At 39.7% G+C, this 24,330-nt stretch overlaps 1 protein-coding gene across 2 annotated transcripts in view; it reads right to left on the minus strand.

Moving 5' to 3' along the window:
• The window catches only part of RABGAP1L (RAB GTPase activating protein 1 like), an 802,566-nt gene that overhangs the window by 178,202 nt on the left and 600,034 nt on the right, over positions 1-24,330 (minus strand). For both annotated transcript variants that reach the window (XM_025368997.1, XM_025369006.1), the window contains one exon: positions 13,009-13,137. In XM_025368997.1, coding sequence (XP_025224782.1) covers positions 13,009-13,137 — 129 coding nt within the window. The remainder of the gene's footprint in view (positions 1-13,008; positions 13,138-24,330) is intronic.

Here is a 24,330-nt window from a genome sequence, read left to right on the forward strand (position 1 = left end):
AAGTGGAGCGACCTCGGCACATTGCAACCCCTGCCTTCCGGGTTCAAGAGATTCTCCTGCCTCAGCCTCCCTAGTAGCTGGGATTACAGGCACGTGACACCACACCCAGCTAATTTTTGTATTTTTAGTACAGACAGGGTTTCACCATGTTGGCCAGGCTGGGCTCGAACTCTTGACCTCAGGTGATCCACCCACCTCGGCTTCCCAAAGTGCTACGATTACAGGCGTGAGCCACTGCGCCTGGCCTAAATTTTGTATTTTTAGTAGAGACAGGGTTTCACCATGTTGGTTTCAAATTCCCGACCTCAAGTGATCGGCAAAGTATCCCAAAGTGTTGGGAGGCCAAGGCAAGTATTACAGGCATGAGACGCTGCGCCCAGCCAATTCATAATTTATTTTTATGGATACATAATAATTGTACATATTTATGGGGTATATGTGATATTTTGCTCTATGAATGCAATGTATAATGATTACATCAGAGTACTTAGGATATTGATCACCTCAAACATGTATCAATTCTTTTTGCTGGGAACCTTTTGAATCTTCTATTTTGAAGTACACAATAAATTATTGTTAACTGTAGTCACCCTGATGTGCTATTGAATACTACAACTTATTCCTTCTATCAAAGTGTATGTTTGTGTGCCCATTAACCAACCTTTCTTCATTTATTTTTATTGCTGCCTAAAAGAATGAAATTAAATTATTTCCAGTGAGAAGCAACAAGGGTACAGAGGAATGTTTTATTTTCTTCTGTAAATCAGATCCCCAAACACAAACTATGAAGCACACTTTAAATATAATCTTAATATGAATTCAAGTGATATTAAATAAATAATTCAAAGAAATGTGGAATCATGGTAAATGGTTGTGGGAAAATTATTGATTACTGCTGTTCCCAATCCCAACTCTGATAAATATAAATCACAACTACTGGATAAAAGGTATTTGGCAAAACACTTCAGAAAGGTAAACAAAATATGGAAACTCCTATTTAAGAGCATAATCATTAGGTTTTGATCCATTAGAAGACTGCTGGGAGTGAATCAGGTACAGGGAAAAAAGAATACTTAAACTTTTTGAAGAAAAAGAAACTACTAGGTGAGATAGCAATTCTGATGTTCTTTTTGTTGTTAATCATGCATGGAATGCACATAGTTCCAATTTTGGAACATCTATAAAGGCATAATGCTCTATTAATATGGTTTACTATTTCTTTTTCTAAGAAAAGAGTTGACCAAATATAAATCAATGTTTATATCCATTAGTTTACCCATCAAGTTAATTTTAAAATGTATGCATGGCTTTCTTTTTAATGAACTGCCAGAAAATGATTGGCAGAAGTAGGTATAGGGTAGAAATAAAATGGCAGAAGCAAATAAAGGAGACAAATGTGTTCTAGCTCAGGGGTCCCTACTACCAGGCAGCAGACCAGTACTGGTCATTAGGAACTGGGCCACACAGAAAGAGGTGCCTGGTGGGAGAGCAAGCATTACCGCCTGAGCTCTGCCTCCTGTCTGATCAGCTCCTATGAGAATAGGAGCACGAACCCTATTGCGAACTGCAGATACAAGGGATCTAGGCTGCTCTCTTTAGGATAATCTAATGCCTTCCCCCTCCACTATGGAAAAATTGTCTTCCACGAAAATGATCCCTGGTGCCAAAAAGGTTGGAGACCACTGTTCTAGCTGATTAGGAAGGGCCACAAAAGCTGAGTTTTTTAAATGTGAAAGGTGCCTGATGCCTAAGCATCTGGAACTCTGACCTGTTTCCTCTGCCTGTTATCAACTGTTTCAGAACATGTCCAACATTAACATGTCCCCTGCTCACTGGGAATAAAACAATACCCCAATCTAAGGTGCACTGAGGACTATGAGTGTTAATAGAAGTCTCAAAGGCAAACAGTGGCAAATGCTTTGATATAGAAACTACTTAAACACCAGTTTGTGTTTTTTGAGACACAGTCTCGTTCTGTTGCCCAGGCTGGAGTGCAGCAGTGTAATCTCCGCTCACCACAACTTCTGCCTCCCGGGTTCCAGCGATTCTCCTCGTCAGCCTCTTGAGTAGCTGGGACTACAGGCATGCACCATCATGCCCGGCTAATTTTTGTATTTTTAGTAGAGACAGGGTTTCACTATGTTGGCCAGGCTGGTCTCCAACTCCTGACCTCGTGATCCACCCACCTTGGCCTCCCAAAGTGCTGGGATTACAGGTGTGAGCCACTGCACCTGGCTTCATTATCAATTTGTTAATTATCACATCTCTGTATCCTATAACATGATAACATTTCTCCAGCAGAAGATTATGACACTTTAAACCTAACAACTCAAATGTGGTTGTCAATATATAGAAGTTTTTATAGAAAAGGAACACAAGATGTGTTTTAATCAAAAATGAACCCTTTCAATGGTGTACATAAAAGCACACATTTTAGATCCAGGAAGTTGACAAAAACTTCTGTAGGACCTCAATGCTAATTCAAAGAAAGCTTCTATTTCAGAGAGTACATTCTTGTTCACATACAGCAACAACAGCCAGCAATAAATAGCAAACGGCATGAAGAAATTAGAGGTAAATTGCTTTTAATGCAATTGTTCTTTACAGTTTTGCTCTACTATGAAAGTTATTTTCAAAAACATTCAAATCCAGTTACGAATATGGAGGTCTTAGAAGAAAAAATATTAAATTCTAGATAAAGGAATCTACCACTGTCTCATTAAAAACATGATTTGTGAGGGGTACGATCAAATTGTATTTGCAACTTTGGGAGAGTAGAAAATAGTCCAGCACAATATATAGGTAATTGGGCTGGAGCAGAACTTAGAATTTTCTGAGGCAAGTAGGTGATAAGTAACATCTTATCATTGGCAGCCACCTCTCTAGCATGGGGTAGGAAGACAATTTTGGTGTGTGAGAAGATGCCAGGTCAGGATTCTGTTTTTAACCATGAGTGCCCTTCCTCATTCCCTCATTCCCTCATTCCCCCTACCTGCATTGCCTCTGCCATCTTTGTCTATTCCTACTACAATGCATTTCCAACCCTTAAATCATGTGATCAGAGTAAAATGGTAGTGATGGTGGCAGAATTATTAGGACAAAGAGAAGCAAATCATAGGAGGTGGCTATGAATGCCAAAATAGTAATTGGCCTGTTTTTGCTGCCACTAATTAATCTGAGTTGATCACTGGAAATTATGAGCACAGGGCAGTTTTTTTTTGAGATGGAGTCTCACTCTGTAGCCCAGGCTGGAGTGCAGTGGTGCAATGTCAGTTCACTGCAACCTCCGCTTCCCAGGCTCCAGCAATTCCCATGCCTCAGCCTCCTGAGTAGCTAGGATTATAGGCACGTGCCACCATGCCTGGCAAATTTTTTGTATTTTAGTAGATATGGGGTTTCACCACGTTGGCCAGGCTGGTCTTGAACTCCTGAGCTCAGGTGATCTGCCCGCCTCGGCCTCCCAAAGTGCTAAGATTACAGGTGCGAGTCACCATTCAAAGCCCAGGGCAGTATTACTTTCTAATATCAGAAAGCTCTCTTATAAGAATTTTTGAGAAAAAGATGCTTTTTATCTTGGGTAACCACCAATAAGTGAATTAATCTCCTCTTCCACCATTTTTCCTGAGTCCAATAATTCTTTGCGCCCTTCTCCCAAGCCCTTTTCTTGCAGTCTTTCAGTCCCATCTATCTTCACTCTCTTTTCTATTAATTAGACTCCATTTCCCATCATGTCAACCACTCTCCTGCTACTAGCCTTATCTCCTCAACCCTGTGGTGTACCAGTGTCAGCAACTACCAGCTCAAAAGTGACTCTTAAGATTCAGAAATTGAGTGGGGCGGTTAAGTCATTGGTAGCTTGAAATTTGGCCATGGTGGGTATTCATACCATGGAAATGGGCAAATGCTACAAATCAGGGATACCTCTTTCTCTACTCCCTCTTACTCCCCAACCCAAGATACAGTTTACTAGCGCAGCACTGCCCTGGCCCCATGTCCTTCCTTTGTCTCATGTTGGCAAACCTCAACTGCGGTTAAAATAATTGTCTGCCTTCTTCATATATACATTTGGACTACTGAATGTTTCTAGAGAAAATTACAAAACACTGCAGATTTTTGCCACTATGAACTCATAGTCTACAACAATACAGACTAGCTGTTCTTTTGAGTTTTTCCAGTCTAAAAGCTCTTCCATATTTCTCAAAGCTGTCACTTTACTGCATTCCCTTCATTCTAGATCCTGTTTAACAGAAATAATAGAAAACTTCAAATGAAATATCCTCAATTTCTTCCTCACCAAACTACAAATTCACCATTTTCCCCATCCTTCCCTTGCCTATTCCCTCCAGCTTGCAATGAAAGAAAGGTCCATTCTTTTGAGATTAATCCCTTACCTCTTCAGAGTCCTTTTTCTGTTAACGTATTTCCCTTTCTTTATTTAATCTTTAACTTTGCTCTTTCTGTGGGCTTTTCCTTCTTATTGGTAGATGAAGTGGTTTGGTCCTTGGATATCAACCGTCATCATTCTCTGAACTATAGTCACATTGGCCTTCTCCTAGTTTCTACAACTTACTATATTCTCTCCCTCTTCACAGGATTTGCATATGCTGCTTTTCAGTCTGGAATACCTTGTAATCTCAGTTCAAGAATGCATTCCCTAGATCACTGAGTCAAAGTCAGGTTCCTTTGCTCTTTGCTCTCATATATCTTTATATATCTCTTCTGAACATTTATCTCACTCTGTAAGTATACATTTATTAAGGTGATTAAATTAACACTGTGAATTCCATGAGCTCTGAGAGCATATGTGCTTTTGCTCAATCTCATATTTCTGGGGTCTATCTGGTACAATGCCTGGCATATAGTAGGTGCTCAAAGAAGAAATTAAGATTCATTGGACATTTTTTAGCATTAAAGACTCATCTTTCCCATCCTCCAAAAATCCATCTTGGTCTCAATATCCTCTTATATCTCTCTCTCATACTTACTCTCAGGCTTGCTATCTCTCTCTCTTTTTTTTTTTTTAGAGACAGGCAGGGTCTTGCTTTGTCACCTGGGCTGGAGTGCAATGACACAGTCATAGCTCACCGCAGCCTCCAACTCCTGGGCTCAAGCCATCCTCCCACCTCAGCCACTCGAGTTGCTAGGACTCCAGGCATGTGCCACCATGCCCAGATAATTTTGGGGGGTATTTTTGAGACAGGTCTCACTCTGTCACCCAGACTGGAGTGCAGTGGCATGATCTTAGCTCACTACAACCCACACCTCCCAAGCTCAAAAAATCCTCCCATCTCAGCCTCCTAAGTAGCCGAAACTACAGACACATGTCACCATGCCTGGCTAATTTTTCTTTTTTTTTTCTGGTAGAGATGGGGTTTCACCATGTTGCCCAGGCTGGTCTTAAACTCCTGGGCTCAAGTGATCCACCTGTCTCAGCCTCCCAAAGTGCTGGGATTACAGGTGTGAGCCACTGCACCTGGCCTTTTAAAATATTTTGTAGAGATGGGGGTCTCACTTTGTTGCCCAGGCTGCTCTCAAACTCCTGACTTCAAGTGATCCTCCTTCCTCGGCCTACCAAAGTGTTGGGATTACAGGTGTGAGCCACTATGCCCAGTCCAATTACTGGTTATCTCTTCCATTTTCCATCCTCTCCCCATACTAACCTTAGAAAAACAGTCTCATCTTCATTTCTCCATTTACTAACCTGCTATTTATTCCTTGAATCATTGGCTTTTATTTGTCATAACTTCACTGAAACTACTTCCATTAAGACCATTGAGGATCTCTTTTCATTAAATATTGCACAATAGCCACTTTCTACTTCTCAGTACCTTATACATGACCTCTAGGTACCACTGGCACTTGTTCAACTCCTTCCTTCTTGAAAACAAACACCTTTTCCCTTAGTGTTCACATTCATACTCTTCTGGGTTTCTTCCTGCCTTCTTAGTCTCACCAGCTTCTATTCCCTTGTCTGTATTTTACATGTGAATGCATCTATCCTCCAACCTTCTCTCTGCTCATTGTATATACTCCTCTATTAGAATTCACCCACTCCCATGGTTTCAATGCTGATGACTCCAAAATGTCTACTTTTAGCTCAGATCTCACTTCAGTATCCACCTGCCTATTGGATATTTATATCTACTTGGATATGAGTTGTGGATATGTACCACAAACTTAACATATTCAAAATTTAACTCATTATCTTTAGTGCTTATAATTTGTTCTCTTGTTTGTTTCCTTTCTCAGTGTGATTTCCACCAAGTTGCTTAAGTAAGAATCCTAAGTGCTATCACTGGCTCTCTTTATCTGCCCTGATGCTCACATCTAATCACTAAAATCTGTTAATTTTATGTCTTGAATGTCTCTGGAATTCATCCATTATTTCTTCAGCCCATTGCAAAAACTCTGGTCTCTTCTCACCTAGATGACTGCAACAGCTCCTGAAATGGTCTGTCACCTATACTGAATCTTAACCCTTTCAATCCATTCCCACACAGCAACCAGAATGACCTTCCTAACAATAACCTGATAATTTATGTCTCTTATTTTAAATCCTTCAGTGCTTGTCACTCCCCTCAGGATAAAATCCAAATTGTTTACCATGGTTTAGAAGGCTCTGCACAAACTGGCTGGCTCCTGCTTACCTCTTTAGTCTTTTCTCTATCTATTCCCCTAACTCCCTCTCCCTCCTTGCATCCTACTCTCCAGTCATGACCTACATTCAGGTCTTGGGCAACTCCATATTTTTTTACCTATGGGCTTCTGCATATTCTCTGCATGAAACATCCTTCTCCCTGCCTTGGTACACTCCTTAACTCCTAATAATCTTTCAGGTTTCATTTTAACTGTTACTTCCTCTGAAAAGTCCTCTTGGCATAGTTCCTGGGACACAACAGGCACTCAATAAATAACTTTCCTAATTTTCTTCTTTTAGGTTAATGTCAGATTTTGCATTTTAATTTTGCTCAAATTATTTTTACTAATAAAATACAAGTGAAATAAGCTAACATATTTTAAAATGCTCTATTATAAAGCTCTACCAACAGAAAATTTGGGATGATTGTGCTTAAGAACTTTGCTACTAGTGAAGTCCATTGTAAATATGGTACTTGTAACATTATTCCAAATAAAAATCAACTTTAAAAAAAAAAAAAGACTGGACTGAGTGCAGTGGCTCATGCCTGTAATCCGAGCACTTTGGGAGGCCAAGGTGGGTGGATCATGAGGTCAGGAGATTGAGACTATCCTGGCCAACACGGTGAAACCCCGTCTCTACTAAAACACAAAAAGTTAGCCAGGCATGATGGCATGCACCTGTAGTCCCAGCTACTCGGGAGGCTGGGCAGGGGAATCGCTTGAACTGGGGAGGTGAAGGTTGTAGTGAGCAGAGATCGTGCCATTGCACTCTAGCCTGGTGACACAGCAAGACTCCATCTCAAAAAAAAAAGACCCAATGGGAGTTATACCTGATGTAAATGACGAGTTGATGGGTGCAGCACACCAACATGGCACAAGTATACATATGTAACAAACCTGCACGTTATGCACATGTACCCTACAACTTAAAGTATAATCATAATAAACAAATTTAAAAAAAAAAAAAAAAAAAAAAAAAAGACCTGTTTCTTAACCTTCGGAGAATAATTTTCAGGAAAAGTTTGCATGGCCATAGAGCTAAGCTACATATGCATCTATCTGAGCTGTAAGGAGGCATAAAATACTGAATCACAAACAACCATCAAATACCTGACAGTTTCTGACCAACAGGAATGGTAATTTCATCAATTCAACCTCATACAATATAAATGGTATTGAATAAAAATATGTAGAAAACAGGTAATCAGATCAAGAATTATGAAGATTATGTGTATATGCACTTAATAAAGCTATGTATTATGAGGCCTGGTGCGGTGGTTCACGCCTGTAATCCCAACACTTTGGGAGGCCAAGGAGGGTGGATCACCAGAGGTTGGGAGTATGAGACCAGCCTGACCAACATGGAAAAACCCCATCTCTACTAAAAATACAACATTATCTGGGCATGGTGGCACATGCCTGTAATCCCAGCTACTTGGGAAGCTGAAGCAGGAGAATCACTTGAACCCAGGAGGCGGAGGTTGCAGTGAGCCGAGATGGCGCCATTGCATTACAGCCTGGGCAACAAGAGCGAAACTCCGTTTCAAAAAAAAAAAAAAAAAAGGCTATATATTATGTTACCAAGAAAAACAAAATGCTCATACGTTCATACAAAGAAATTCAAATTTCTGGTAATTCAGAGTCTCTGAAGCCAAAACCCAAATTTAAGAAGCTCTGCAATGATAGAATTTTTAACTATAAGGCAAAAATCAAATTATGTTTTTTAATACAAACTGACTCCCTGGGAAAGTACAGGATATTCATATTAGGCACTTTAAGCATCTTTTATTTAGGTCTTGATTTCTATATTGAAAGTAACCAAATGACTATTCAAAGTAAAGCCTGATGGGTCAATATGTTTTCTGATTTTAGCCTAGTTGAAACCATAGGAACAGAAGGGTATTAGAATAACCTGGAATCACATTAGTTAAATTACCAGTTTAGAAGCTATTGAAAATGTTCCTGATACTTAATGTCATGCAAGTTTTAGAAAAATAAAATTATTTATCCAATCTAATGTGCTTTATTAACAAATCTTGTTGGTACATTCACAGAAATAAACCACATACAGAGCTAACAAGTTATTTTTTGCTTGCAACTGCTGCACTATTTTAAAGTCAGTTTCAGTTTCACTGAAATCACTGGTTACAGTTCCTTAAAATTAAAGGAAAGTGATTATTTTGGGGAGTAATTCAATGGGAACATGTCCATTCAAAAAAGATACAACTATATATAACACCAACTTTGCAAACAATTTAAAAATTTTAAAAACGTGATTACTTTCGGCAGAAATTCTATCTTTAATCTTAAACAGGCTATGGATAAGGAGTTTCTTGCCTATTCCATGCCTGCAGTCACCTTTGTCCATGAATGCTTTGTCTAACACATAAGTCTCAGTCTGTAAGTCCATCATCTCCTAAAAGTTCCAACTGTCAGCATAAGCTGCTGTAATGATGGCATGATGACTCACATCCTTATCCACACATGCACTTCCATTATTTATTGTAACACCTCATCGTCTACAGCCTCTCATGGGTTGTGGTAGATCAGAATGGGGAACAGGGAGGTGGTAGGAATGGTGGGACAGGTCTTGGTGTTTTTTCAAAGCTACAAGCTATTGTAAAATCGATTTAGTGGGTTGTGGTCAGCCTTTTGGTTTGGGGATTTTCTTGGGATCTGGGGAGAAGTTTAAAATAGAATAGAATACAATACAATAGGCTGGGCAATGGTGGCTCACACCTGTAATCCCAGCACATTGGGAGGCTGAGATGATGGATTACTTGGGGTCAGGAGTTCGAGACCAGCCTGGCCGACATGGTGAAACTCTGTCTCTACTAAAAATACAAATATAGCCGGGTGTGGTGGCATATGCCTGCAGTCCCAGCTACTCGGGAGGCTGAGGCAGAAGAATTGCTTGAACCTGGGAGGTTGCAGTGAGCAGAGATTGCGCCACTGCACTCCAGCCTGGGCAACAGAATGAGACTCCATCTCGGAAAAAAAAAAAAGGAAATACAATATAATAGAACAAAAAACATCAGAGTGCCTCAGTGTAAGGGTAAGTATCTCTTCAGTTATGTTTGTATATAAGTACGTACATACAGTCACAGTCTTGACATAAAAGCAACCAAAATCTAGGTCTTGGTTTAATGACAATTTTAACCTTTGGATTGGAGACCCACATTCTAGTCCCAGCACAATCCCAGCCCAATACTGGACTACTCGTGTCTTCCTTCTTCCAGTTTCACCTCATATCTGCCTCACAATCATTCACTCTACAATTGTATGTTATAAATGAAATGGTGTCCTGTGGATACTGTCTTAAATACCCAAGAAAAAGGCATTCTCCTTAGACAATGCAAAGAAAACCCTACAAAAAAACTATTAAAACATATTAAATTATTAAACATTTTAAATTATTGAAACCACATTAAAAGCTTTAAAAATATTCATATTTCCCTATTCATGTCCAAAAACATTTATTCTGGTTGTACCCAGCACTTCCCTTCCAGGAACAGTCCATTTTGATTATATTTTGAACTTGTTTTCTAACATTTTATGCTTCTCCATCTCTCAGATCCCATGTTTCTGGACTGATAATAACTAGCCACCTCCAGGAACTTCATAAATTATGTTGGAGAAAAAATTTTTCCCTATACATTTCATGTTTTTCAATTGTTTTCCTGGTTTTTTTTTTTTTTTTTTTTTTTTTGTCCTCAGTGACTTGCCAATGCTCTGAGATTTCCCTTAAAAACCTTTAACTTTTCACCTTACCTGTACCTCTTATTTCTCCACTCTTATATTCTTAGAAATAAATATTTTATTTTAAAGGATGCCTACAGCATTGACCCAATTTACAATACTTCTCTCTGGCATCTCCAAAACAATCAGTTGGCTGAAGCCTACCTTTCAAATTCACCACCCACAAAATTCAGTCAAAGGCATCATGCCCACTAGAATATACTTTCTTTTTTAAATTTTTTTTTGAGATGGAGTCTCGCTCTGTCGCCCAGACTGGAGCGCAGTGGCCGGATCTCAGCTCACTGCAAGCTCCGCCTCCCGGGTTCACGCCATTCTCCTGCCTCAGCCTCCCGAGTAGCGGGGACTACAGGTGCCCGCCACCTCGCCCGGCTAATTTTTTGTATATTTAGTAGAGACGGGGTTTCACCGTGTTAGCCAGGATAGTCTCGATCTCCTGACCTCATGATCCGCCCGTCTCGGCCTCCCAAAGTGCTGGGATTACAGGCTTGAGCCACCGCACCCGGCCTAGAATATACTTTCAAAGTTACAAATAAATGTGGTTTAGACTTTGGCCAAATAAAACAACCAGTCGTGAAGGCTTTCAAGAGTTTTCATTTCAGAATGAAAACTTCAGAAATCCATCTTTCTTACGATAGCTTTGGAAAATGATCTCTTTGAATATAAAGCTCACTTGAAAGACAAAATAATTTTTTTCTGCCCAGTTACTTACTTTCAGTGTTGAACTGTACTTTTTAACATTTATAATTTGCTTTAAATTCAAAATAATTGTGTTACACAAAAAAATGTTACAGTGGCTCTGGTGCCTAAAAGAAGTCTGGTCAAAGTACCTTTGAAGTAATATGCTTAATACACTGATGGTGACTCTTATCTCCTAGTTGCGTAGTTCAAAATTTGTGCAATCATTTTAACTCTTCTTTTCTTCTCACACTCACATTTAATATATCATGAAATCTTTTTGGTTCTCTTTCAAAAATACCCAGGTTCCAACCATCTCCATCTCCACTCCATCTCCATCTCTGTCTCCACTGTTAACACCCTGGTTCAGTCTATCATCTCTCAAGAGGATTACTCCAAAATCTCCTGTCTGATGTCCCTACCTCTCTTACCTTTCTACGGTTGTTTTTAACAAAATAGCCATTGTGATCCTTTAAAAACCTAGACAGATCATATCACTGCTCCACTAAAAACCCTGCAAGAGCTCCCTGCTTCGTTCAAAGTAAAGCCTAAATGCTTACAATGGTCTACATTTTCTGGCTCTTTGTGAGCATTCCTACTACTCCCATTTCATTGACTTCACTCCAGCTGCATGAGTGAAGTCAAGCCCACCCAGGCATGAGACAGTCTCTGGGCCTTTCAACTGGCTGTTGCCTCTGCCTAGAAAGCTTTTCCCCGGGACATCTCCATGACTAATCTTTCATCTCCTTTGTTGACTCAGTGAGGTCCATGCTGACTATCTAATAACAATCATAACCTTTGCTCCCCCACCAATCCAATTTCCCTTTATCTTCTCCTACTCTTTTTTTTTTCACAGCTGTTTATCACCTTCTAACATGTTAAATAAATAATATATTTATTATGTTGCTTATTTTCTGTTTCCTTCTGCAAGAATGTAAAGTCCCTAAGACCAGGATCTCTGTTTGTTTAGGAAAACAATTTATATTTATGTTATGGTTGGGTAAAAAGATACCTTGGCATATTGTAGAGGTATAAGAATTAGCATCAGTAAATTGGTTCCAAATATTTTAAGAATGCTCTCTCACCTTAATACTACAACTTTCTGGAAAGAGTTTTCTTTTCTTTTTTTTTTTTGAGATGGAGTCTCGCTTGTCGCCCAGGCTGGAGTGCAGTGGCCGGATCTCGGCTCACTGCAAGCTCCGCCTCCCGGGTTCACGCCATTCTCCGGCCTCAGCCTCCCGAGCAGCTGGGACTACAGGCGCCCGCCACCTCGCCCGGCTAGTTTTTTGTATTTCTTAGTAGAGACGCGGTTTCACCGTGTTAGCCAGGATGGTCTCGATCTCCTGACCTCGTGATCCACCCGTCTCGGCCTCCCAAAGTGCTGGGATTACAGGCTTGAGCCACCGCGCCCGGCCGGAAAGAGTTTTCAATTTCAAATTGATTTATAAAATGTGTTTAGTTTTATCAGACATGTGACAATGTATCCAGAGATATTTGGCAGGTGTGGGATGGGAATGGGCAGATCAAGACTCAAATTTTCCAAGTCCCTTAGAGAAATGAAAGCATTGCCTAAGAAATCTTTTCTTGCTTTGTCCTAAATAATCTTAAAACAGATGGCAAAAGCTAAATACTAAGTCTGCTTCCATGGAAACCACTATCACAGCAGCCCACTCTAGAGCCCCACCTATGAGATAAATGTTTGTCTTCCTATTGTTATAATCTAAGCCTGCCAACTTTCACTCTAAGTCCTACTAGAAAGTACAGCTACTATACACATATTAGCCTGGCAAACACATCTGGGAGAAACCAATTCATACACAATCTAACCTTAAACATAATCAAACCTTGCAACATATAAAAATTTTTTTACATAATTTGCTGTATTATTCCACACTCATATTTTACCTTTATTATATAAAAACTCATGTGTCTTACTTTAATATTGCAAGCCTGCTCCATCAGTCTTCTTGCATTTTCCTCTGCCCTGTATCTCTTTGGAAGCTGAACTCTAAAGAACTTTAAAGCACCTTCAAAATCAGCCTGCAGAAGGTCTTCCTTTGAAGTCTGCAAAATAATAAAGAATCATCATTACATTTCATCCTGCTTTGAGGACAAATATATTTCAAAAATAATTTACATTTTCTTGAATATACTTTTATAGTTAAGATCTAAGTTAATTCAAACATTTTAAGAATATATTTCTAACATTTCAATATTTAGATGATACTGCTATCAGCTGAAATAAATCACCATAAATCATAGAAGCAATCTAAGAGTTAATTAACAAACTAACATACTGAATTTATATTAGCTGAAAATTAGAATGATGGTTTCTGGCAAAGCTTACCATGTTACAGTTCTGAGAAAAGAATAAATCTAAAAAAGGAAAAGAAACTGAACTCAAGGACTAATCTGTGACTTCAGCTCAATGAACATTTTAAGGATATTATTAAAAAGCTCGCTGAAGACATAGAAAATATAATCAAAATACATCAGAATTACACAATAAACACCTAATGGGAAGATGGCTTTTCAACTAATGACAGCAGCAGTTCAAGTGAAAAGAATAGGAAATTGATCCCATACCTTGAAGAAGGCTACGAAAAAGTAAATGAAACAAAACACCTAACTACTGAACTCTTATGAAAACTATTGTTTACCAAATGTACTACTTCAAAAAATAAAAAAAAACACTTGGAAATAAATATATCTGTGTGCAGAAAAAAGACTAAAAAGAAAACAAGCCGGGCGCGGTGGCTCAAGCCTGTAATCCCAGCACTTTGGGAGGCTGAGACGGGCGGATCACAAGGTCAGGAGATCGAGACCATCCTGGCTAACACGGTGAAACCCCGTCTCTACTAAAAAATACAAAAAACTAGCCGGGCGAGGTGGCGGGCGCCTGTGGTCCCAGCTACTCGGGAGGCTGAGGCAGGAGAATGGCGTGAACCCGGGAGGCGGAGCTTGCAGTGAGCTGAGATCCGGCCACTGCACTCCAGCCTGGGCGACAGAGCCAGACTCAGTCTCAAAAAAAAAAAAAAAAAAAGAAAACAAAATGTTTATCTGTAAAGTGGAATCATGGGTTACCATTTATTTTTACTTTACTTGAGACAGGGTCTCCTTCTGTTGCCCACGTGGGAGTGCATAGTGCAATCATGGCTCCCTGCAACCTCAACCTCCCAGGCTCAAGTGATCCTCCCGCCTCAGCCTCCTGAGTAGATGGAACTACAGGCACACACCACCACACCCAGCTACTTGTAATTTTTTTTTTATAGAGATGGGGGTCTCACTCTGTTTCCCAAGCTGATAACTCCTGGCCTCAGGGTATCTTCCCACCTCAGCCTCCCAAAGTGCTGGGATTACAGGCGTGGGTCACTGTACCCTGCAGGTTATTTTTTTCATTATATTTTGTTATACTTTCTGTATAACGCTTTTATAATAAGACAATAAATATTTTAATAAACAGCTATAAACAACTTTCACAAACACTGTGATACATATAGATTTAGGAAGATCAGTATATAGAAGCCAAAAACAAATTAGATGTTTTACAGTCAGTAATTAATAGTCAAAAACTTCAACAATTAAAAAAAGCACCCAGAAATCACATAACTATATGCTATGTCAAAATATTACTTTATTTAAATTTAAATGTAAAGCTGATTAAAGACTGCACTGAAAAAGTAGGCAGCAGGCCAGAGAAATTCCTGCTTGTAACAGGGTCTCAGTTTTCGTCATCACCACCCTGGTCCAAGTCATTATCATGACTAGCAAGACATGTAGTCCAATCTTAGCAACATCTTGTAATCTACATTTTGGCTCCATTATAAGATCTGAGTGAGACCTTCTCTGAGCACTTAAATTCTTCCTCCCAGCCCATTCCCCACTAATTCACTTTCCAGTTTTACATCTGTTCCCCTTCTTCCCCTCTCTGTCTGTCTTTTTCACTGCTATATCCACAGCAACAAGAACAATGACCAGAATATAGGAGGCACTCAATTAAAATTTGTAACAGAATAAATGGATGAAATCTACTTTCATCTCTCTTTTGCTACAGTTTGCTTCCCTTTTCCCCTGCCCTTTAAACAGAAATGTGAAAGAAAAGAACATATTCACACCAGACAGTTTCACAAAGGTCCACAAATTAGTAATCAAACAATGGAGCTAGGCTAACAGTAGTAATGAAAAAACAAAAAACTCCAATATATCTCAGATTTCTCTTTCCTCATAAATATACAGATGCGATAGCAACAAGTAGTGGAGAATGCTTAGCATGCTCTCAACTCACCTTAACTTAGTTGGAAAAGGCAGTTACTGGAAACAACTTCAGTCTGAAGAGAGCCTTTCTAACTAAAATACCAATTGCTGAATTATGGGGGAAAGCATCCAGCTACCAATTCTACCAGACATACCACACATCCCTAGCCTTCCTTTTTCATGTATAATACCAGTGCTGATGATTAGCTCTCTGGTAATGGTTTGGACAATTCCAGACAAACTGCTTCCAGGGTTTGCAGAGAAACAGGATTAACCCTTTCTTCACTACTGAAAGTCCTCTGAAGGCACCTCTTCTATTTTTAGTGCAATTAACCTCTAGTTACCTGGAAACAGATGCCCCCAAATGGTGATGGGCAATCTCTTCTCTGCAGACAGTAGCACAGTTATCTAATTTTCTAATATTGCCAAGGCCTAATTTCAAATCCAGCCTTTTAGCACACACAAAGGCAGATAGATAGGGATCAAGAATGAGGAATCCTATGTTCTCACACACTGGACCTCTGGTCAAGCAGGGATGGCCATGTAGGCAGAGATGCTGCTTGGGAGAGGCTAATAGTCTCAGGGAGGGTACAGCAATGAGGTTCCTACCAGGGTGGGGCTGAAGCCCAACTCAGCTTGAGTCTCTGGACACAAGAAGCCAGAGTTCCCTGTGGCTGTCCTTTCCTAGACATTGTTGGTGTTGATATTCCTTCATATCACATGGATCGCCCAGCTCAGTTAAGCTCAAGAAGAGAGATCTGGCAACCATGGGGCAGGGAGGCTCAAGTATACAAAGGTGTGAAAACTGCATCTTATTCAATTTGCTAACCTCGGCCTCTGGAGTACTTGACACATTAAAGGTACTCAAGGTTGCAAAGAATGTAATAAATTCATTTTAATTTCAATTTTGGCAAACTTGCAGTGCTATGTAAGTTTTCCCATTTTAAAAATGGGAATATCTTTAATCACAAGTATTTGAGAATGAGGCCATGCTTGGTGGCTCACACTCGTAATCCCAGCACTTTGGGAGGCTGAGGCAGGTGGATCACTTGAGGTCAGGGGTTCGAGACCAGCCTGACCAATACAGTGAAACTCCATCTCTACTAAAAATATAAAACAAAATTAGCCAGGCGTGGTGGCTCATGCCTGTAATCCCAGCTATCTGGGAGGCTGAGGCAGGAGAATCACCTGAACCCAAGAGGTGGAGGTTGCAGAGAGCCGAGATTGCGCCATTGCATTCCAGCCTGGGCAACAAGAGTGAAACTCTGTCTCAAACACACACACACACACACACACACACACACACACACACACAAGTACTTGAGAATGAACTAATTTAAGGCATAAGAACGCATCTTTTGAGCTCCAAAAGAAATATAAGGGGTGATAGTATCTGTGTTGCTCAAACACGCTCAAAAATAGATATCTTAGTGGCTAAAAGCAGTACCTTGCTCTCACTGATTTTTTGTTTGTTTGTTTTTTGTTTTTTGAGACAGGGCCTCGATTTGTTGCCCAGGCTGGAGTGCAATGGTGCAATATAGCTCACTGCAGCCTCAAACTCCTGAGCTCAAGAGACCTTCCTGCCTTAGGCTCCTGAGTAGCTAGGACTACATGCGTGTGCCACCATGCCAGCTATGTATTAATATATATTTTTTTGGCTGGGCGCAGTGGCTCATGCCTGTAATCCCAGGACTTTGGGAGGCTGAGATGGGCGGATCACGATGTCAGGAGATCAAGACCATCCTGGCTAACACAGTGAAACCCCATCTCTACTAAAAATACAAAAAAAAAAATTAGCCAAGTATGGTGGCAGGCACCTGTAGTCCCAGCTACTCGGGAGGCTGAGACAGAATGGCGTGATCCCAGGAGGTGGAGCGTGCAGCGAGCCGAGATCACACCATGGCACTCCAGCCTGGGCGATAGAGCGAGACTCCATCTCAAAAAGAAAAAAAAAAATAATTTTTTTTTTGGTTGTTGTTTTGTTTTGTTTTTGGTAGAGATGGGGGTCTCGCTATGTTGCACAGGCTGATCTCAAACTCCTGGCCTTAGGCAGTCCTCCCACCTAGGCCTCCCAAAGTGTTGGGAATATAGATGTGAACCGCTGTGCTTGGCCTCATTGATATTTTTAATTCCATAAAGTGGGGAGTCTAAATTGTAAGAACTTATATTCTTCTTATGCGCTACAATACACCTAATTTCATTGTGAATGAAAACAAAAACGCCAGTAAGCAAAAAACACATAAAACAAAAACCTTGCTTGCCAGTATTCTAGAAGACAACCTGTAGTTAGTCCTACTTTGATTCTAATGGGTTTTTTCCCCCAATTTTCTATCTTTGAGAGACTTCCATAATCATTAAGTATCACCTCAAATGCCTTTGTAATGCCATAAGCAGATTATAAGCTTACAGAGATAACTCTCCATTTGCTGACAACTGTATCTAAAAGGTTTTTCCCTCTACAATCCAGGGACAGACACTTCTTGTTCTGCAAAGATTTGGATGTTTCACTAAGAACTTATCAAAAGTCGTTTGGCTTTTTTTTTTTAAAGAATACTTTTTCAATCATAAATCGTACATATGTATGTGTATTGTCCACATGGTGGGGTCATGCAATTTTTCTTGATTACATATTCATGGCCCAAAATAAAAATTTTTTTAAAAGCCTAACATAAGGTCTGACTACAGAGATAAACATAATTAATATTTTATTACATTATTTATAGTCCTTTCCCCCATCATTACATACATATCTTACACATATTTAACAAAATTTGAATCATCCTGTACATATTATTTTGTTATTTTTTATTTTTTTTGAGACGGAGTCCCGCTCTGTCGCCCAGGCTGGAGTGCAGTGGCGCGATCTCGGCTCACTGCAAGCTCCACCTCCCGGGTTCATGCCATTCTCCCGCCTCAGCCTCCGAGTAGCTGGGACTACAGGCGCCCGCCACCACGCCCGGCTAGTTTTTTGTATTTTTAGTAGAGACAGGGTTTCACCATGTTAGCCAGGATGGTCTCGATCTCCTGACCTCGTGATCCACCCGCCTCGGCCTCCCAAAGTGCTGGGATTACAGGCTTGAGCCACCGCGCCCGGCCTATTTTGTTAAATATATGTGCTTTACAGCCCCGGGTACAGTGGCTCACACCTGTAATCCCAGCATTTTGGGAGGCCAAGGCGGGTGGATCACTTTGAGGTCAGGAGTTCGAGACCAGCCTGGTCAACATGGTGAAGCCCTATATCTACTAAAAATACAAAAATTAGCTGGGCGTGATGGCACGCGCCTGTAATCCCAGCTACTCTGGAGGCTGAGGCAGGAGGATTGCTTGAACCCGGGACATGGAGGCTGCAGTGAGCTGATACTGCACCACTGCACTCCGGCCTGGGTGACAGAGTGAGACTCTGTCTCAAAATAAATAAATAAATAAGCTTTATGAATGTCAAGCATTAATGTAATGTTGTTAGTCTAAAACATAAGTAGCAGTGCTGTTTATGAAAATAAAACATGGCTTCAACCAGGGTTCCAGAACCAGTTCTCACCATCCTAGTACTACTATCTCACCATCCTAGTACTAATTATTGTTATTATTGTTGTTACTCTTTTAGAGACAGGGTCTTGCTCTGTCATCCAGTCTGGAGTGCATTAACTCAATCAGAGCTCACTAGAGCCTCAAACTCCTGGGCTTAAGCAATCCTCCTGCATCAGCCTTCCTAGTAGCTTGGACTGCAGGCATGCGCCACCACACCTGGCAAATTTGTTTTTTTTTGTTTGTTTGTCTGTTTTACAGATGGGGTCTTGCTATGTTGCCCAGACTGGTTTTTAACTCCTGGTCTCAAGCCATTCTCCTGCCTCAGCCTTCCTAGTAGCTATGATTACAGGAGTGAGTTACCACGCCTGCACACATACTAATTATTAATGAGCTGGCTATGCAGATAATTAGTGCTTATAATTGAGTTTATAATTGTAGGAATACTAAGCCCTTACCCTGACAATGAAGAGGCTTAACGCATGATCTTGTGATCATAAGATCTATGCTTTAAAAATGTACCCCTAAAAGGCAAACTAATACTTCGAAAGCCAAACCAAGTACTCAAAATAGGTTGTGCTGGCTTCTGGTTTACAATTATACATCTGTGCTCACTGTACAAAATCCTTTCCGGCTAGAAAAACTGACTTAAACTGGAAAGGCTGTTCTTCAACTGGGAAATTCTTAGAGCTTTTCTATTTTGCTTTCAGAACAATGGCGAGGGAAGAGTAAAATAATGAAAACGCAACTCCTTTCCCAACATTAGTTAAGTAATGTTAGCCAGAAGATAATATGAACAGGATTTAGACAATTTGAATAAGCAAAGGCATGTTTTCTTCCCTTGGAAATAAAGAAAATAACTCTACCAGCTTTTACATAAGAACTAACAGGCCGGGCGCGGTGGCTCACACCTATAATCCCAGCACTTTGGGAATCTGAGGAGAGTGAATCACTTGAGGTCAGGTGTTTGAAACCAGCCTGATCAACATGGCAAAAACCCCATCTCTACTGATAATATAAAAATTAGCTGGGCGTGGTGGCACATGCCTGTAGTCCCAGCTATTTGGAAGGCTGAGGCAGGAGAATTGCATGAACCCAGGAGGTGGAGGCTGCAGTGAGCCGATATCACACCACTGCACTTCAGCCTGGGCAACAGAGTGAGACTTTGGCTCCAAAAATAAAATAAAATAAAGTAAGAACTAATAAAGGATAACTTTTTGAAATTAGTGGCTCTACTAAACAACCATCTTTTTGCTCCCTGAGCTTTCTGACAAATCCTTTTAAATAATATGAACCATGTTTACCAATTACATTTCAAAGGTGACATTACTTCTTTCTTCATTTGAATAGAACTATATAAAAAGATAAAAGTAAAGTCATTTAAACAAGTCCTACTTCTTTTTCCTTTCAAGTAGGTAGGAAGAAATACCCAGAGGGAAAGGTAAGTAGAATGTTAATGTAAGTATCCTTTGCACTTACCCCAGTGATGTGAATTAAGCAAATTGCCTGGCACACAATAGATATCGACATAAATTTGTTCCATGAATTTATTAAGGCTCCACTTAAAGCATATCCAGTATTCAAAAGTCAAGATGTATAAAATGGAAATTACGGAATATATTTAGGACTTATTTTTATATAAAAATTGATTTTTAGATTTTTTGGGGGTATCAGAAGTATACATGGCAACTTCTGCATTTGGGTTTTTAACTTCTGTTATAAGTTGTAATCTCTCTTTAAAGAGCAATCCTTGCAGTTGTTAACAACAGAGGTAAAAGGGGAAGACATAATTCTCCTCTGCTCTTTCATCCTTCCTTAAAATTAATGTTTTAAGAAAGTCCACAAAGTTAAAAACAAACAAGATTGTGATGCAATTTATCAGCATAAGAAATCTGATCAAAACAAAACCTTAAAATGGCTACTAAAAGGGACAGCTAGATCATTTGCGTATGTATAATCAACCCTCCTTCGATTCACTGTGGAAAATGAGTAGCTGTATTCAAACTCTAGCTAACACTAATTTTAACATATAACGGTCTGATAACTTCTTATGGCATATAAGTAGCAAAAATTAAAAATCCAGAGGGAGGCCGGGCATGGTAGCTCACACCTATAATCCCAACACTTTGGAAGGCCAAGCTGGAGAGACCGCTTGAGCTCAGGAGTTTTAGAGCAGCCTTGGCAAGAATTTCCCAGGTGAAGAACAGCCTTTCAAGTTTTGTAGAGATGAGATGAAACCTCATCTCTACAAAAAATACAAAAATTAGCCAGGCATGGTGGGGGGCGCCTGTAGTCCCAGCTACTCAGGAGGCTGAGGTGGGAGGATTGCCTGAGACTGGGAGGTGGGGCTTGCAGTGAACCAAAAATCACACCACTGCACTCCAGCCTGGGTGACTGAGACCCCAACAAAAAAAAAAAAAAAAAGAAAAAAAAAAAATCCAGAGGGAAAAGGGGAGATTCTGAACACGAGTAAAGTCAAAGTTTCTCCTTCTCCAAATATCACACACTTACAGAGTATGGACTCTGGCCACATGCCACTGCTGATACCATTTTCAATGTGTTTTTCCCACTGAAAAATTCAGTGCAAGAGTATCACATCTTAAGGTGATATTTATTTATTTATTTATTTATTTATTTAGAGACGAAATCTCATTCTGTCACCCAGATTGGAGTGCAGTGGTGAAATCTCGGCTTACTGCAACTTCAGCCTTCTAGGTTCAAGTGATTCTCTTGCCTCAGCCTCCCAGAGTAGCTGTGATTACAGGCGCCCACCCCCACACCTGACTAATTTTTGTATTTTTAGGAGATGGGGTTTTGTCATGTTGGCCAGGCTGGTCTTGAACTCCTGACCTCAGGTGATCCGCCCGCCTCAGCCTCCCAAAAAGTGCTGGGATTACAGGAGTGAGGCATTGGGCCTGGCCTGATTTTTTTTTTTGAAAGAGGTAAGGTGGGTGGAAATAGTTCCACTGTTTGAGTATTAGCTCCAGATGCTTCTATTCCAAACTTCTCTCTATTCTTGAATAAATCTTTCTTTAAGGGCCTCTAATAAGCAGCAGATTCTAGGTTTGATTCTTTTAGGGGACTATTTGAAAAAAAAAAATTCTAACTGTGATTCTATTTCTTATCTTCACTATCTTTACCCTAAATGGCTTGTTTTTCCTTTAGTTACGGTATCTAACAGAATTTTTATTCAGGTAAAACTTTCTGGAGCTCTGAGAATCATTTGAAAGTACAGGCTTTAGAAAAGGGAACTACCACTTAGCTGATGTCTAGGATATTTGCATCTCCTGTTTCAGTATTTTAATTTCACAAACAAACAAACAAAAAAAACATGTTTGGTGAATCTACGTATAGAATTTAGGCCTTGTGGTAATATCTAAAATGAGATGCTTATACCTGATTAATTAAAGGAAAATTGTCCTTTACTGGGTGTACCTTTGAAGGGTAACAAGCAAAAATTCCAAATGTGCATCCTCTATTATATCAGGAACCTTCTTACAACTGAAGGTTATAGAAGCCTAGAGTTCTAGTAGTTTGATGATCCCTCTGTGAATCAGGGAACAATAAGTAATAAGGCTCAGAGCCCAAATCCACAACACTGTCTTGGTAAATCTTCATTTATTTGATTTTTTTAAAAATGACTTGTTTTATAATGAAAAAAAAAATACTGGGGTCTTAAAAGTAAAATAAAATACTTGTATGTGCTTAATCCACAAGCATTCATGTTTAAAACATGACTAAAAAGGTAAAGAGATATTTTAACTTTAGTACTTTCTCTTGACTAGAAATGAAAAGATTGCAAAACCACATGTAGCAGGATTCCTCTTAGGACTGCCCTGTGCAGAGTAGCCATTGATCCCACATTATTAGCCAGTTCAATAACACAAGGCTGAACAACTTCCCCCTGGTACACATGCTAAACTTTGAGCAGTAACTTACTGAACAGCAGATCCTAACTCACAGCCATATTGCTAATTAAAGAACTTGTAATTTCCAAAAATGTAGAGTATCCTGGTATTACCAATAATTTTTCAAGTGCAACGGTGTAAAACAAAGCCAGAGATTTTCAAGTAGCCCCAAAGATAAATCAGCATATGCTTTTCTTTTTCTTTTTCTATTTGCGATGGAGTTTAGCTATTGTTGCCCAGGCTGGAGTGCAATGGTGCGATCTTGGCTCACCACAACCTCTGCCTCCCAGATTCAAGCAATTCTCCTGTCTCAGCCTCCCGAGTAGCTGGGACTATAGGCGTGCACCACCACACCCAGTTAATTTTGTATTTTTAGTAGAGACGGGGTTTCTCCATGTTGGTCAGGCTGGTCTCAAACTCCCAACCTCAGGTGATCTGCCTGCCTTGGTCTCCCAAAGTGCTGGGAATACAGGCATGAGCCACTGCGTCTGGCCTAGCATACGCTTTTCACACATAATGCAAGTGGCATTATTACTTAGGCTCTAACTGATAGAGCCTAAGTAATGTCTCAAGACCACCTGAGAGATGTGCTACTTCAGATGCCTAATTTGGCAACCAAACAGTGTTGGTACAATTGCAACACACAGATATACATCACCTCCGAAGATCTCAAGCTTGAGAGCCCAACTCCCTGTGGATTTTATTGCTAATTAATTTTTTCAAACTAGAGGCAGTTTAAATTCATCCTTAATGCAGAGTTGAATACACAAAATATTCTTAATTACCAATTTATGTTTTCCTTCAAAACACTGAAAATGTAAATGCCAAAGAGAGGTGGTACCAAATTACTGGAAAGTTACCATTGAAAGCCTTTGAGTCACAAAGTTGAGTGGTCTTTAGGATGCAGAAATATATTAGACCAATCCTAATTCCTCAGAGATGTAGAGAATTTGTTGAAATATAGTTTAGCATTTCACAATATCAAAACTCCTGAAATAAAATGCTTATTTCACTTACAAAAAAAAATAATAATAATAAAAAAAACCCTTTCTAACAGAATCATGAATCCTTAGTTTTCTCCTTTATTAAGAAAAAGATGAGGTTCACGGAAATAATGACCTCACCTGGACATTAAAACACATGTCTTCAGCTCTTTTTATTTCTTATTTAAATGACAAACGAATTATATTTCTCAAAAATACCCCCCCTATAATTGTATGCCAGTCATTGCATCAAACTTTGTTTTGCAATGACAAATAGACTTTCCTTAGGATGGGAAATTTTTTATTTACATGACTACCTAACATGTCTGTTATGATTGTACAGAAGAAATTATACTTGCATGTAAATACATACATAAAGACTGAACTAGTAATTGTAAAGATAAGTATAAATAGAGATGAACTATAGTGAAGGGAGATATGTGAGAGAAAAGAGTTAAATTCAGTCATGTAAATACTGTACTGAAAAGACTTTAATATGAGAGAACCATAATGAGGAAATAGTCTAAAATGGTATTAAACTCCATTCTATAAAACAGACAAGGCTAAATTATTCTTATTCCATTACC

The sequence above is a fragment of the Theropithecus gelada genome, chromosome 1 (genome assembly GCF_003255815.1).
Source record: "Theropithecus gelada isolate Dixy chromosome 1, Tgel_1.0, whole genome shotgun sequence".
In the NCBI taxonomy this organism is placed as follows: domain Eukaryota; kingdom Metazoa; phylum Chordata; class Mammalia; order Primates; family Cercopithecidae; genus Theropithecus; species Theropithecus gelada.